This window comes from Arachis stenosperma, chromosome 7 (assembly GCF_014773155.1).
Source record: "Arachis stenosperma cultivar V10309 chromosome 7, arast.V10309.gnm1.PFL2, whole genome shotgun sequence".
NCBI lineage: Eukaryota > Viridiplantae > Streptophyta > Magnoliopsida > Fabales > Fabaceae > Arachis > Arachis stenosperma.
The window spans coordinates 35659718-35676683 of NC_080383.1; the positions used below are offsets into that span (position 1 = coordinate 35659718).

Consider the following 16966-nt stretch of genomic DNA (forward strand, 5'->3'; position numbering starts at 1 on the left):
TGAAGGGTTCTCAGGATCATAAGCTTCTTCTTCAGATGAAGCATCCTTAGTACTGCTTGGTGCATTTTGCATTCCAGACAGACTTTGAGAGATCAAATTGACTTGTTGAGTCAATATCTTGTTCTGAGCCAAAATGGCATTCAGAGTATCAATCTCAAGAACTCCTTTCTTCTGACTTGTCCCATTGTTCACAGGATTTCTTTCAGAAGTGTACATGAATTGGTTATTTGCAACCATTTTAATTAGCTCTTGAGCCTCTGTAGGCGTCTTCTTCAGATGAAGAGATCCTCCAGCAGAGCTATCCAATGACATCTTGGACAGTTCAGATAGACCATCATAGAAAATACCTATGATGCTCCATTCAGAAAGCATGTCAGAGGGACATTTTCTGATTAATTGTTTGTATCTTTCCCAAGCTTCATAGAGGGATTCTCCATCCTTCTGTCTGAAGGTTTGGACTTCCACTCTAAGCTTACTCAATTTTTGAGGTGGAAAGAACTTTGCCAAGAAGGCATTGACTAGCTTTTCCCATGAGTCCAAGCTTTCTTTAGGTTGAGAGTCCAACCATATTCTAGCTCTGTCTCTTACAGCAAAAGGGAATAGCATAAGTCTGTAGACCTCAGGGTCAACCCCATTAGTCTTGACAGTGTCACAGATTTGCAAGAATTCAGCTAAAAACTGATGAGGATCTTCCAATGGAAGTCCATGGAACTTGCACTTCTGTTGCATTAGAGAAACTAATTGAGGCTTAAGCTCAAAGTTGTTTGCTCCAATGGCAGGGATAGAGATGCTTCTCCCATAGAAATCGGGAGTAGGTGCAGTAAAGTCACCCAGCACCTTCCTTGCATTGTTGGCATTGTTGTTATTTTCGGCTGCCATGGGTTCTTCTTCTTTGAAGAATTCTGTTAGGTCCTTTACAGAGAGTTGTGCCTTGGCTTCTCTTAGTTTTCGCTTCAAGGTCCTTTCAGGTTCAGGGTCAGCTTCAACAAGAATGCCTTTGTCTTTGTTCCTGCTCATATGAAAGAGAAGAGAACAAGAAAATGTGGAATCCTCTATGTCACAGTATAGAGATTCTTTGAGGTGTCAGAGGAAAGGGAAAGTAGAAGACAGAAGTAGAAAATTCGAACTTATCAAGGAAGATGGAGTTCGAATTTTGTATTAAGGGATAGTGTTAGTCCATAAATAGAAGGATGTGAGAAAAAGGGAAGTAATTTTCGAAAATTAAGTAAAAGATTTTAAAAACATTTTGAAAAATACTAATTGATTTTCGAAAACCAAGAATAGAAAAGAAATCAAGTGATTTTTGAAAAAGATTTTGAAATTAGAAATCAAAAAGATTTGATTGAAAACTATTTTGAAAAAGATGTGGTTAAGAAGATATGATTGGTTTTAAAAAGATGTGATTGAGAAGATATGATTTGAAAACAATTTTTTTAAAAAAAGATATGATTTGAAAACAATTTTAAAAAGATATGATTTGAAAAACATTTTAAAAAGATTTGATTTTAAAAATTAATGACTTGCCTAACAAGAAAAGATATGATTCAAAAATTAAACCTTCCTCAACAGAAAAGGCAACATACTTGAGATGTTCAATCAAATCATTAATTGTTAGTAAGTATCTTTGAAAAAGGAAAGAAATTGATTTTGAAAACATTTGATTGAAAAGATTTGATTTGAAAAAGATTTGATTTTGAAAAACTTTGAAAACTTGGAAAAAAATTGATTTGAAAACAAAATCTTCCCTCTAGTGCCATCCTGGCGTTAAACGCCCAGAATGGTGCACATTCTGGCGTTTAACGCCCAAACTACTACCCTTTTGGGCGTTAAACGCCCAGCCAGGCACCCTGGCTGGCGTTTAAACGCCAGTCTGTCTTCTTCACTGGGCATTTTTGAATGTCCAGCTTTTTCTGTATAATTCCTCTGCTGTATGTTCTGAATCTTCAATTCTCTGTATTATTGACTTGAAAAGACACAAATTAAAAATATTTTTGGATTTTTAATAATAAAAAATGCAACTAAAATCAAATAACAATGCATGCAAGACACCAAACTTAGCAGTTTGTATACTACTGACACTAAAATGAGAATGCATATGACAAACAACAGAAATACTCAAGTCAATAGAATTCAAAGATCAAAACAAGGAAATCATCAAGAACAACTTGAAGATTAATGAAGACACATGCATAAATTTGAAAAATGCAAGAAGAACAGAAACATGCAATTGACACCAAACTTAAAATGAGACTCTATACTCAAACAAGAAATATTTTTGGTTTTTATGATTTGTAATTTTTTTGGTTTTTTCGAAAATTAGGTGAAAAGAAAAATAAAGGTATCAAAATTCTTAATGAGAATTCCAGGAATCATGCAATGTTAGTCTAAAGCTTTAGTCTAAAGGAATTAGACATGGCCGGCCAAGCTTCAGCAGGACATTGCATTCAAGAGCTAAATTGATGAGAATCAATCAGCTTTGGTGATGATAAGAACATCACCTTGAAACACTAGAATTCATTCTTAAGAACTCTGAAGAGAAATACCTAATCTAAGCAACAAGATGAACCGTCAGTTGTCCATACACAAGAACAATCCCCGGCAACGGCGCCAAAAACTTGGTGCACGAAATTGTGATCAATACTTTTTAATACACAAATAATCCCTAGTAATGGCTCCAAAGACTTGGTGCTCAATACCATGGCATAAACACAACTTCGCACAACTAACCAGCAAGTGCACTGGGTCGTCCAAGTAATACCTTACGTGAGTAAGGGTCGATCCCACGGAGATTGGTGGTATGAAGCAAGCTATGGTCACCTTGTAAATCTCAGTCAGGCAGACTCAAATGGATATAGTGATAAACGAATAAAGCATAAAGATAAAGATAGAGATACTTATGTATATCATTGGTGAGAGCTTCAGATAAGCGAATGAAGATGCCTTCCCTTCCGTCTCTCTGCTTTCCTACTGTCTTCATCCAATCCTTCTTACTCCTTTCCATGGCAAGCTTGTGTAGGGTTTCACCGTTGTCAGTGGCTACCTCCCATCCTCTCATTGAAAATACGTCCCTGATGCTCTGTCACAGCATAGGCTAATCATCTGTCGGTTCTCAATCAGGCCGGAATAGAATCCAGTGATTCTTTTGCGTCTGTCACTAACGCCCCGCCCTCAGGAGTTTGAAGCACGTCACAGTCATTCAATCATTGAATCCTACTCAGAATACCACAGACAAGGTTAGACCTTCCGGATTCTCTTGAATGCCGCCATCAATTCTTGCCTATACCACGAAGACTCTGATCTCACGGAATGGCTGGCTCGTTTGTCAGGCGAGCACTCGGTTGTCAGGCGATCAACCATGCATCATGCAATCAGAAATCCAAGAGATAAACACTAAGGCCTCGAATGCTTGTAGAACAAGAATGGTTGTCAGTCACCTTGTTCATAGGTGAGAATGATGATGAGTGTCACGGATCATCACATTCATCAAGTTGAAGAACAAGTGATATCTTGGACAAAGAACAAGCGAAATTGAATAGAAGAACAATAGTAATTGCATTAATACTCGAGGTACAGCAGAGCTCCACACCTTAATCTATGGTGTGTAGAAACTCCACCGTTGAAAATACATAAGAACAAGGTCTAGGCATGGCCGAATGGCCAGCCTCCCAAATGATCTAAGATAGCATAAAATTAGAAGATAGCTACCAAGATGAAAAATACAATGGTAAAAGGTCCTATATATAGAGAACTAGTAGCCTAGGGTGTACAGAGATGAGTAAATGACATAAAAATCCACTTCCGGGCCCACTTGGTGTGTGCTTGGGCTGAGCAATGAAGCATTTTCGTGTAGAGACTCTTCTTGGAGTTAAACGCCAGCTTTTATGCCAGTTTGGGCGTTTAACTCCCATTTAGGTGCCAGTTCCGGCGTTTAACGCTGGAATTCCTGAGGGTGACTTTGAACGCCGTTTTGGGCCATCAAATCTTGGGCAAAGTATGGACTATCATATATTGCTGGAAAGCCCAGGATGTCTACTTTCCAACGCCGTTAAGAGCGCGCCAATTGGACTTCTGTAGCTCCAGAAAATCCACTTCGAGTGCAGGGAGGTCAGAATCCAACAGCATCTGCAGTCCTTTTTAGTCTCTGAATCAGATTTTTGCTCAGGTCCCTCAATTTCAGCCAGAAAATATCTGAAATCACAGAAAAACACACAAACTCATAGTAAAGTCCAGAAAAGTGAATTTTAACTAAAAACTAATAAAAATATACTAAAAACTAACTAGATCATACCAAAAACATACTAAAAACAATGCCAAAAAGTATACAAATTATCCGCTCATCAAGACTTCAGGATCAACTCCATTCATCTTTACAATCTCACAGATCTGCAAGAACTCAGTTAAAAACTGGTAAGGATCTTCAGATGGAAGTCCATAAAACTTGCAGTTTTGTTGCATTAATGCAACTAGCTGAGGTTTCAGCTCAAAGTTGTTGGCTCCAATGGCAGGAATGGAGATGCTTCTTCCATCAAATTTGGACGTTGGCTTTGTGAAGTCACCAAGCATTCTCCTTGCATTATTATTATTTTCGGCTGCCATTTCCTTCTCTTGTTCTAATGTTTCTGAAAGGTTACTTCTGGATTGTTGTAATTTAGTTTCTCTTAGTTTTCTTTTCAGAGTCCTTTCAGGTTCAGGATCAATTTCAACAAGAGTGCCTTTTTCCCTGTTCCTGCTCATATGAAAGAGAAGAAAACAAGAAAAGAAGAGGAATCCTCTATGTCACAGTATAGAGATTCCTTTATGTTAGTAGAAAAAGAAAGGGGAGAAGAATGTAGAAGAGTGGGTTCGGATATTTAGATGGAGAGAGGTGAAGAGAAGTGTTAGTAATTAAATAATTAAATAGAATAAGAAAAGAGAGGGAGAATTTTCGAAAATAATTTTGAAAAAGGGGTTAGTAATTTTCGAAAATTAGAGATAAAATGTAATTAAAATTAAAACAATTAATTTATTAAAAAGAATTTTTTTGAAAAAGAGAGAGGTATTTTCGAAAATTAGAGAGGGAAAAGTAGTTAGGTAATTTTGAAAAAGATAAGAAACAAACAAAAAGTTAGTTAGTTGATTGAAAAAGATTTGAAATCAAAATTGAAAAGATAAGAAGATAAGAAGTTTAGATAAGATATTTTGAAATCAAATTTTGAAAAAGATAAAATTTTGAGAAGGATAAGATAAAAAGATAAGATAAAAATTTTAAGAAAAATATATTTTGAAAAAGATTTAATTTTTAAAAAGACTTAACTAACAAGAAACTACAAGATGAGATTCTAGAATTTAAAGATTGAACCTTTCTTAACAAGAAAGTAACAAACTTCAAATTTTTGAATCAATCACATTAATTGTTAGCATATTTTTAAAAATATGATATAAAGATAAGAAAAAGATTTTGAAAAAAAAAATAATTTTTAAATTTTCGAAAATAAGAAAAAAAATGGAAAAGATATGATTTTTTGAAAAAGATTTTGAAAAGATAAGATTTTTAAAATTGAAATTTTGACTTGACTTGTAAGAAACAACTAATTTTGAAAATTTTTGACTAAGTCAATTCAAATTTTCGAAAATTATGAGAAAAATAAGGAAAAGATATTTTTTATTTTTGAATTTTTAATTATGAGAGAGAAAAACACAAACATGACCCAAAACTTGAAAATTTTGGATCAAAACACATGATGCATGCAAGAACACTATGAATGTCAAGATGAACACCAAGAACACTTTGAAGATCATGATGAACATCAAGAACACAGTTTTGAAAAATTTTTGATGCAAAGAGAACATGCAAGACATCAAACTTAGAAATCTTTAATGCATGGACTCTAACAAACGAAAAATGCACATGAAAAACAACAAACAACACAAAACAAGAAAACATCAAGATCAAACAAGAGGACTTATCAAGAACAACTTGAAGATCATGAAGAACACTATGAATACATGGAATTTTTGAAAAAATGCAAGAAAATTTTTAAAGCATGCAATTGATACCAAACTTAAAAATTGACTCAAGACTCAAACAAGAAACACAAAATATTTTTGATTTTTATAATTTTCTAATTTTTTTAGATTTTTATTATTTTTTTCGAAAATAAAGTTTAGAAAAACGAAAAATGAAAGAAAAAATTTTGAAAAAGATTTTTGAAAAGAAAATTACCTAATCTGAGCAACAAGATGAACCGTCAGTTGTCCATACTCGAACAATCCCCGGCAACGGCGCCAAAAACTTGGTGGACGAAATTGTGATCCATGCTCTTTGTACTTGTATGAAATTTAATAACTGGCTCTAATTGAATTCACAACTCCGTTCAACTAACCAGCAAGTGTACTGGGTTGTCCAAGTAATAAACCTTACGCGAGTAAGGGTCGATCCCACAGAGATTGTTGGTATGAAGCAAGCTATGGTCATCTTGTAACTCTCAGTTAGGCAGATTAAATTGGTTTATGGATTTTCGAATAATTAATAATAAATAGAAAATAAAAGGGATAGAAATACTTATGTAAATCAATAGTGGGAATTTTAGATAAGCATGTGGAGATGCTAGAATCCTTTCGAATCTCTACTTTCTTATTGCTTTCATCCAATCCTTCTTACTCCTTTCCATGGCAAGCTGTATGTAGGGCATCACCGTTGTCAATGGCTACATCCCATCCTCTCAGTGAAAATGGTCCTATGCTCTGTCACAGCACGGCTAATCATCTGTCGGTTCTCAATCAGGTTGGAATAGAATCCCTTGATTCTTTTGCGTTTGTCATCACGCCCAGCCTTCAGGAGTTTGAAGCTCGTCACAGTCATTCAATCCCAGAATCCTACTCGGAATACCATAGACAAGGTTTAGACTTTCCGGATCCTCATGAATGCCGCCATCTGTTTAACTTATACCACGAAGATTCTGTTGGGGAATCTAAGAGATATGTGCCCGGCCTAAAGTAGAACGGAAGTGGTTGTCAATCACGCGCGTTCATAGGTGAGAATGATGATGAGTGTCACGAATCATCACATTCATCAAAGTATTGTGCAACGTATATCTTGGAATAAGAATAAAAGAGAATTGAATAGAAAGTAATAATAATTGTATTGAAACTTTGAGGTACAGCAGAGCTCCACACCCTTAATCTATGGTGTGCAGAAACTCCACCGTTGAAAATACATAAGTGAAAGGTTCAGGCATGGCCGAATGGCCAGCCCCCAAACGTGATCACAGGATTCCCAATACAATCCAGGATCTAGGATTATGATAGTAAAAAGTTCTATTTATAATAAACTAGCTCCTAGGGTTTACATGAGTAAGTAATTGATGCATAAATCCACTTCCGGGGCCCACTTGGTGTATGCTTGGGCTGAGCTTGATCTATCTACAAGCTGAGGCTTTTCTTGGAGTTGAACTCCAAGTTATAACGTGTTTTGGGCGTTCAACTCCGGATCATGACGTTTTTCTGGCGTTTAACTCCAGACAGCAGCATGTACTTGGCGTTCAACGCCAAGTTACGTCATCAATTTCCGAATAAAGTATAGACTATTATATATTGCTGGAAAGCTCTGGATGTCTACTTTCCAACGCCGTTGAGAGCGCGCTATTTGAAGTTCTGTAGCTCCAGAAAATCCATTTCGAGTGCAGGGAGGTCAGATTCCAACAGCATCAGCAGTCCTTTTGTCAGCCTTTTTCAGAGTTTTGCTCAAGTCCCTCAATTTCAGCCAGAAATTACCTGAAGTCACAGGAAAACACACAAACTCATAGTAAAATCCAGAAATGTAAATTTAACATAAAAACTAATGAAAACATCCCTAAAAGTAGCTTGAACTTACTAAAAACTACCTAAAAACAATGCCAAAAAGCGTATAAATTATCCGCTCATCATTTGGTAATCAGAGACTGGAACTAAAATTTTAATTTTGGGACACAAAATTTTAGTCTCTTCAATATCTCCAGAAATTGGAGACACATAGAACTAAAATTTTTAGGGATAAAGACTAAATTTTTTTTTTCTAAAATACTCTCATTTAACTTTTTAAATTCTGGATCTACCTCTCAATTTGTATATTTATCTTAAACCAAACATGATACTAAGACATAACTCAATCTAGTATACTTTACACTAAACACAATACAGAGATTTAATTTAGTCTCTGTCTTTGAGTCTCTGTCTCATACTCTCTATCTCTCAGTCTTGGGAGAGGTCTCCTTTCCAAACGCAACCCAAAGGTTCTTTGTCGTAATCCTTTGCTTTGCGATTTCATAAATTTTATGAATTTTGCAATAGATTGGGATACCTTACTTGATACATATTCAATAATCTTCTGTATTGGTTCAAGTTTGCAGTGGCATTGGGGGGTTGGTCCTACTAAGGTGGATTGGTGATGCATCCGCATCTTTAGTTGTTTTTTCTTTAGAATTTTATTCAATAAGCTAATGATTCTTGTTAGAAAAGCAAGGATTTCAAGATTTAATGAGCATTACATTTAGTTAGTTTGAATTCATTTGTTACAGGAGAATTTAGAGGAGAATTAGCAAAGATCAAGGAGGAAGAAGAGGTTAGGAATCATAATAAAGAAGAGGCATAACAAGGAGAATCAAATAGAGAATTCTATGGATCAAACAGAGAGCTCTCGAGATAAGAAATCACCAAAGGAAGCTATGTGTGCAATGTGGGAGGCCATGCGTGCAACATGAAGATCAAACAGAGACCAATTGGTGCAAAGAAAAGCCATGCGTTGCACGTGGAACTCCATGCATTGCACCTAAAGACCAACAGAGGGCAATTGCGCCAAGGGAAGCTATACGTGCAATGTGAGACTCCATGCGTTGCACTTGGGGCATCAAATAGAGGCCAATTATGCTAAATAGAGCCATGCGTGCAACGTGGATGATGGTGCATTGCACTTGGGGTATCAAATAGAGGACAACTATGCCAAGGAAAGGCCATGTGTTGCACGCATGAAGTGGTGCATTCCACGCACCAAATGGGCCACTCCCAAGGGCCTTAATTCACTCAACAAATTCTCTAATTCTTCAAACACTTAAGTGGATAATTCAAGGCTTAACATAAGCCCATGAAGTCAAGCATTAATTGCAAATTATGGAGAAGATTAAGGGAGGGCATCATCAATCCTGCTTGGAAGACCATTCTTGAAGACTTCAAAGTTCAAGCTGGACACATTTTCAGGAACTTATTCTTTTGAAATAGATGGTCGAATAGTGAAATTCAGTTTAAATGAAGCTATGAAGCACCCTCAGGAAGATCATTCTATCTTCCAGTGTGACATCATTGATGAAACCATAACTGAAGTTCACCAGGAAAAATTAGAAGAGAAGTACATAGGACAAGGTCCAAGTGTGGGGACATTTTCAGAAGACAATGAGAGCACTTTACCATTACCACCAGCTCCGGATAATCCAGAGCCTGGCCATGAGCAGAAATTAGAATTAAAGCCCCTTCCTCTACACCTCAAGTATGCTTACCTTGAGGACAAGCAGAAGTTTCCAGTTATCATTGCGAGGGAGCTCACTTCCCAACAAGAAGAACAACTGCTTAGTGTATTAAGGACGCATAAGAAAGTAATTGGATGGAGGTTGGCGGATATAGTAGGCATCAGCCCTCAAATTTGTGAACATAGAATATTCTTAGAAGTAGGAGCAAAGCTTGTTCATCAACCTCAGAGAAGATTGAATCCAACCATCTTAGAAGTTGTCAAGAAGGAAGTAACCAGACTACTTGAATCAGATATCATTTACCCCATTTCAGATAGCGAATGGGTCAGCCTAGTACAAGTGGTGCCCAAGAAGTCTGGAGTCACAACAATAAGAAATGAGCAAAGAGAACTTCTGACAACCAGAGTGCAGAACTCATGGAGAGTTTGCATTGACTACAGGCGTCTCAACCAAGCCACTCACAAGGATCATTTCCCCATGTCATTCATTGATCAGATGCTTGATTGCCTGTCAGGTAAATTTTATTACTGCTTTTTAGATGGTTATACAGGTTATTTTTAAATCTATATAGCCCCTGAAGATCAGGAAAAGACTACTTTTACATGTCCTTTTGGAACTTATGCTTATAAAAGAATGCCTTTTGGCTTATGCAATGCACCAGCTACTTTCCAAAGGTGTATGATGAGTCTTTTCTCTGATCTCATTGAGACCTGTATGGAAGTTTTTATGGATGACTTTAGCGTATATGGTGATTTATTTAGCCTTTGCTTGGATAGTTTATCTAGAGTATTGGACATGTGTGTTAGTTCAAACCTTGTTTTAAATTTTGAAAAGTGTCATTTTATGGTAAAACAAAAAATTATTCTAGGACATGTTGTTTCTGATACTGGTATTTCTGTAGACCCAGAAAATGTGGATGTTATTTCTAGTTTACCTTACCCCTCCTCCGTGATGGAAGTCCGTTCATTCCTTGGCCATGCAGGTTTTTACAGGAGATTCATTAAGGACTTCAGTAAGGTAGCATTACCTTTATCCAGATTGCTGCAGAAAGATATCGAGTTCGAGTTCAGTGAAGATTGTAAGCAAGCTTTTCATAAGCTGAAGACCACCCTGACTCAAGCTCCAATTGTGAGAGGACCAGACTGGAGCCAGCCATTTCAAATCATGTGCGATGCTTCCAATCATGCAGTAGGAGCAGCGCTGGCTCAACGTGAAGGTAAGGATCCTTTCGTAATTGCTTATGCGTCTAAGACTTTAGACGCTGCTCAGTCTAATTACACTACTACTGAAAAAGAGCTCTTAGCTATTGTGTTCGCTCTGGATAAATTCTGAGCCTACTTACTTGGTACTAAAGTAGTAGTGTACTCAAACCACGCAGCTCTAAAGTATTTATTAGCTAAAAAGGAGTCCAAACCAAGGCTTATACGTTGGATACTGCTACTACAAAAATTTGATTTAGAAATCAAGGATAGGAGTGGTAACCAGAATCTAGTGGCAGACCACTTGAGTTGCCTTGAGCACATTAAGGATGCCTCCACTCTTATAGATGATAATTTCCCATTTGACAACTTACAAGCAGTATCTGAAGTAGTCCCTTGGTATGCGCCTGTGGCTAATTATCTAGTTAGCCACACTTTTCCTCCAAACTTTACTAAGCATCAAAGAGACAAGCTAAAAAGCGAGTCCAAATATTATATATGGGATGATCCGTATTTATGGAGGTGTGGTGCTGACCAGGTAATTAGACGGTGTGTGCCTCAATCAGAATTCCAGTCCATTTTAGAGGCCTGCCACTCATCTGAGAGTGGAGGACATTTTGGCCCTCAAAGAACAGCTAGAAAAATTCTAGACTGTGGATTCTGGTGGCCTACTCTTTTTAAAGACACTGCTAAATTTTATAAATCTTGTTCCCCATGCCAAAGGTTTGGTAATATATCCAAGAGGGATGAGATACCTCAACAGATTATGCTTTTCTGTGAAAATTTTGATGTTTGGGGCATTGACTTCATGGGTCCATTTCCAAATTCTAATGGTTACTTATATATATTGTTAGTTGTAGATTACGTTTCTAAATGGGTGGAAGCAATTCCTACCCGTACTGATGATGCTAACACTGTTGTTTCCTTTGTTAGAAACCATATCATTTATCGCTTTGGATCACCATGAGCAATCGTGAGCGATCAAGGCACCCATTTTTGTAACAGGAGACTAACAGGATTACTGAAAAAGCATGGGATAATTCATAAAGTGGCAACAAGCTACCATCCCCAGACTAATGGGCAAGCCGAGGTGTCTAACAGAGAGATAAAGCGTATATTGCAGAAGATAGTCAAACCTCATAGAAGAGACTGGAGCACCAAACTACAAGATGCACTCTGGGCATACAGAACGGCATACAAGACACCCATTGGGATGAGTCCCTTCTACCTAGTTTATGGAAAAGCCTGTCACCTCCCAGTTGAGGTAGAGCACAAAGCCTTTTGGGAAGGAGTGCAACATGGGATTTGATAAAGTCGGAGCTGAAAGGAAGTTGCAACTGCAGGAATTAGAAAGCCTTCGCCTAAAAGCTTATGAGAACTCCAGGCTTTACAAGGAAAAGATGAAGGTTGTGCATGATAAGTACATCAAAAGGAGAGAGTTCCAACCTGGGCACTTAGTCCTCCTTTACAACTCCAGATTGAGGCTCATGCTAGGCAAGTTGAAATCAAGATGGGACGGTCCTTATAGAGTAGAGAAGGCTGAGCCATACGGAGTTTTCCACCTGAGTCATCCTTCAAGCTCTGAATTCATCAAAGTCAATGGACATCGCTTAAAGCTATTTCATGGTGAGAAGATGAAGAAAAAGAAGGAGCTAGAGATTTTCCTCTTGGAAGATCCATCCACAGCAGAAGACTGAGCTAGTGGAGCGTCCAACTTAAGGACGTTAAAACAAAGTACTGGGTGGGAGACAACCCACCATGGTATGATCGTTCTTTTCCGTTTCCTTAATTCCCTTTTTCAATAACTCTTCTTAGTACTAGTGCTTATAGTTTGCATCTGTATTTGCATATTGCATAAAAAAAACGCATGCGACGCGACAGCGTCGCCGACGCGTTGGTGCACGAAATTGCAACCACACTTTTGCAATCCCGCACAACTAACCAGCAAGTGCACTGGGTCGTCCAAGTAATACCTTGCGTGAGCAAGGGTCGATCCCATGGAGATTGTCGGCTTGAAGCAAGCTATGGTTATCTTGTAAATCTTAGTCAGGATATCAGAAATTATCAGGATTGATTGTAAAAAGCAAAAGAACATGAAATCAGTACTTGTTCAGCAGTAATGGAGAATAGGCTGAGGCTTTGGAGATGCTCCATCTTCTGAATTTCTGCTTTCCTACTGTCTTTCTTCATCAAACACGCAAGGCTCCTTCCATGGCAAGCTGTATGTAGGGTTTCACCGTTGTCAATGGCTACCTCCCATCATCTCATTGGAAATGTTCAGCGCACCCTGTCACGGTACGGCTATCCATCTGTCGGTTCTCAATCAGGCCGGAATAGAATCCAGTGATTCTTTTGCGTCTGTCACTAACGCCCCGCCTTCAGGAGTTTGAAGCACGTCACAGTCATCCAATCATTGAATCCTACTCAGAATACCACAAAAAGGTTTAGACCTTCCGGATTCTCTTGAATGCCGCCATCAGTTCTAGCTTATACCACGAAGATTATGGTTAAGGAATCCAAGAGATATCTACTCAATCTAAGGTAGAATGGAGGTAGTTGTCAAGCACACGTTCATAGTTGAGAATATGATGAGTGTCACGGATCATCACATTCATCCGAGTTAAGAACAAGTGATATCTTAGAATGGAAGCAAGCATGATTGAATAAGAAACAGTAGTAATTGCATTAATCCATCAAGACAAAGCAGAGCTCCTCACCCCCAACCATGGGGTTTAGAGACTCATGCCGTGGAATGTACACAAAGAAACGTGTAAAATGTCATGAGGTCCTTGATACAATGTCAAAAGATCCTATTAATAGTAAACTAGTAATCCTAGAGTGTACAGAAATGAGTAAATGACAGAAAAATCCACTTCCGGGCCCACTTGGTGTGTGCTTGGGCTGAGCAATGAAGCATTTTCGTGTAGAGACCTTTTCTGGAGTTAAACGCCAGCTTTCATGCCAGTTTGGGCGTTTAACTCCAAGTTTTATGCCAGTTCCAGCGTTAAACGCTGGAATTTCTAAGGCCGAATTTCTACGCAGGTTTGGGCCATCAAATCTTGGGCAAAGTATGGACTATCATATATTGCTGGAAAGCCCAGGATGTCTACTTTCCAATGCCGTTGAGAGCGCGCCAATTGGGCTTCTGTAGCTCCAGAAAATCCACTTCGAGTGCAGGGAGGTCAGAATCCAACAGCATCTGCAGTCCTTTTCAGTCTCTGAATCAGATTTTTGCTCAGAACCTTCAATTTCAGTCAGAAAATACCTGAAATCACAGAAAAACACACAAACTCATAGTAAAGTCCAGAAAAGTGAATTTTAACTAAAAACTAATAAAAATATACTAAAAACTAACTAAAAGATACTAAAAACATACTAAAAACAATGCCAAAAAGCGTACAAATTATCCGCTCATCACAACACCAAACTTAAATTGTTGCTTGTCCCCAAGCAACTGAAAATCAAAATAGAATAAAAATAAGAGAATATACTATAGACTCCAAATTATCAATGAAACTTAGCTCCAAATTAGATGAGTGGGACTAGTAGCTTTTTGCCTCCGAACAGTTTTGGCATCTCACTCTATCCTATGAAATTCAGAATGATTGGCTTCTTTAGGAACTCAGAATCCAGATAGTGTTATTGATTTTCTTAGTTAAGAATGATGATTCTTGAACACAGCTACTTTATGAGTCTTGGCCGTGGCCCAAAGCACTCTGTCTTCCAGTATTACCACCGGATACATACATGTCACAGACACATAATTGGGTGAACCTTTTCAGATTATGACTCAGCTTTGCTAAAGTCCCCAATTAGAGGTGTCCAGGGTTCTTAAGCACACTCTTATTGCCTTGGATCACAACTTTATTTCTTTCTTTTTCTAACCATAGCAGAGTATAGCTGTTTGTTGCAGAAATGAGAGCCCCCATCACTGATTAGTACCCTGGGAACACCAAATCTGCTGAAGATGTGTTTCTGGAGGAATTTTAGCACGGTCTTGGTATCATTAGTGGGTGTAGCAATTGCTTCTACCCACTTAGATACATAGTCCACCGCCACCAGAATGTAAGTGTTTGAGTATGATGTTGGGAATGGCCCCATGAAGTCAATTCCCCATACATCAAACAATTCTATCTCTAATATCCCTTGTTGAGGCATGGCATATCCGTGAGGCAGGTTACCAGCTCTTTGGCAACTGTCACAGTTACGCACAAACTCTCGGGAATCTTTATAGAAAGTAGGCCAGTAGAAGCCGCACTGGAGAACTTTAGTGGCTGTTCGCTCACTTCCAAAATGTCCTCTGGTGCACGAAATTGTGATCACTACAACTTCACACAACTAACCAGCAAGTGCACTGGGTCGTCCAAGTAATACCTTACGCGAGTAAGGGTCGATCCCACGGAGATTGTTGGTATGAAGCAAGCTATGGTCACCTTGTAAATCTCAGTCAGGCAGACTCAAATGGGTATAGTGATAAACGAATAAAGCATAAAGATAAAGATAGAGATACTTATGTATATCATTGATGAGAGCTTCAGATAAGCGTATGAAGATGCCTTCCCTTCCGTCTCTCTGCTTTCCTACAGTCTTCATCCAATCCTTCTTACTCCTTTCCATGGCAAGCTTATGCAAGGGTTTCACCGTTGTCAATGGCTACCTCCCATCCTCTCATTGGAAATGTTCAACGCACCCTGTCACGGCACGGCTATCCATCTGTCGGTTCTCAATCAGGCCGGAATAGAATCCAGTGATTCTTTTGCGTCTGTCACTAACGCCCCGCCCTCAGGAGTTTGAAGCACGTCACAGTCATTCAATCATTGAATCCTACTCAGAATACCACAGACAAGGTTAGACCTTCCGGATTCTCTTGAATGCCGCCATCAGTTCTTGCCTATACCACGAAGACTCTGATCTCACGGAATGGCTGGCTCGTTTGTCAGGCGAGCACTCGGTTGTCAGGCGATCAACCATGCATCGTGTATCAGGAATCCAAGAGATATTCACTAAGCCTCGTATGCTTGTAGAACAAGAGTGGTTGTCAGTCACTTTGTTCATAAGTGAGAATGATGATGAGTGTCACGGATCATCACATTCATCAAGTTGAAGAACAAGTGATATCTTGGACAAAGAACAAGCGGAATGAATAGAAGAACAATAGTAATTGCATTAATACTCGAGGTACAGCAGAGCTCCACACCTTAATCTATGGTGTGTAGAAACTCCACCGTTGAAAATACATAAGTGATAGTGTGATCATTGGTTTCGGCCCCAGAGAGGGAACCAGAAGAACCAAGATGAAAATACAATAGTAAAAGGTCCTACTTATAGAAAACTAGTAGCCTAAGGTGTACAAAGATGAGTAAATGACATAAAAATCCACTTCCGGGCCCACTTGGTGTGTGCTTGGGCTGAGCAAATGAAGCATTTTCGTGTAGAGACTCCTCTTGGAGTTAAACGCCAGCTTTTATGCCAGTTTGGGCGTTTAACTCCCATTTAGGTGCCAGTTCCGGCGTTTAACGCTGGAATTTCTGTAGGTGACTTTGAACGCCGGTTTGGGCCATCAAATTTTGGGCAAAGTATGGACTATCATATATTTCTGGAAAGCCCAGAATGTCTACTTTCCAACGCCGTTGAGATCGCGCCAATTGGGCTTCTGTAGCTCCAGAAAATCCACTTCGAGTGCAGGAAGGTCAGAATCCAACAGCATCTGCAGTCCTTTTGAGTCTCTGGATCAGATTTTTGCTCAGATCCCTCAATTTCAGCCAGAAAATACCTGAAATCACAGAAAAACACACAAACTCATAGTAAAGTCCAGAAAAGTGAATTTTAACTAAAAACTAATAAAAATATAATAAAAACTAACTAAAAGATACTAAAAACATACTAAAAACAATGCCAAAAAGCGTACAAATTATCCGCTCATCACAACACCAAACTTAAATTGTTGCTTGTCCCCAAGCAACTGAAAATCAAATAAGATAAAAAGAAGAGAATATACTATAGACTCCAAATTATCAATGAAACTAAGCTCCAAATTATATGAGCGGGACTAGTAGCTTTTTGCCTCCGAACAGTTTTGGCATCTCACTTTATCCTCTGAAATTCAGAATGATTGGCTTCTTTAGGAACTCAGAATCCAGATAGTGTTATTGATTCTCTTAGTTAAGTATGATGATTCTTGAACACAGCTACTTTATGAGTCTTGGCCGTGGCCCAAAGCACTCTGTCTTCCAGTATTACCACCGGATACATACATGCCACAGACACATAATTGGGTGAACCTTTTCAGAT

At 38.5% G+C, this 16966-nt stretch overlaps 1 protein-coding gene and 1 non-coding gene across 2 annotated transcripts; both read left to right on the plus strand.

Moving 5' to 3' along the window:
- The first annotated feature begins 366 nt into the window (after positions 1-366).
- On the plus strand, positions 367-474 carry LOC130943113 (small nucleolar RNA R71). Its single transcript, XR_009071646.1, has one exon. It is a non-coding gene; the product is annotated as a small nucleolar RNA R71 (small nucleolar RNA).
- An 11499-nt stretch (positions 475-11973) lies between these two features.
- LOC130939698 (uncharacterized) lies at positions 11974-12372 on the plus strand. The gene has a single exon (XM_057867790.1). It carries the CDS (start codon positions 11974-11976, stop codon positions 12370-12372), a length of 399 nt encoding a protein of 132 aa, XP_057723773.1.
- Positions 12373-16966: the final 4594 nt, after the last annotated feature.

Coding starts and splice junctions, on each gene's coding strand:
- LOC130939698 (XM_057867790.1), top strand. CDS start 11,974: ATGGGATTTGATAAAGTCGGAGCTGAAAGGAAGTTGCAACTGCAGGAA.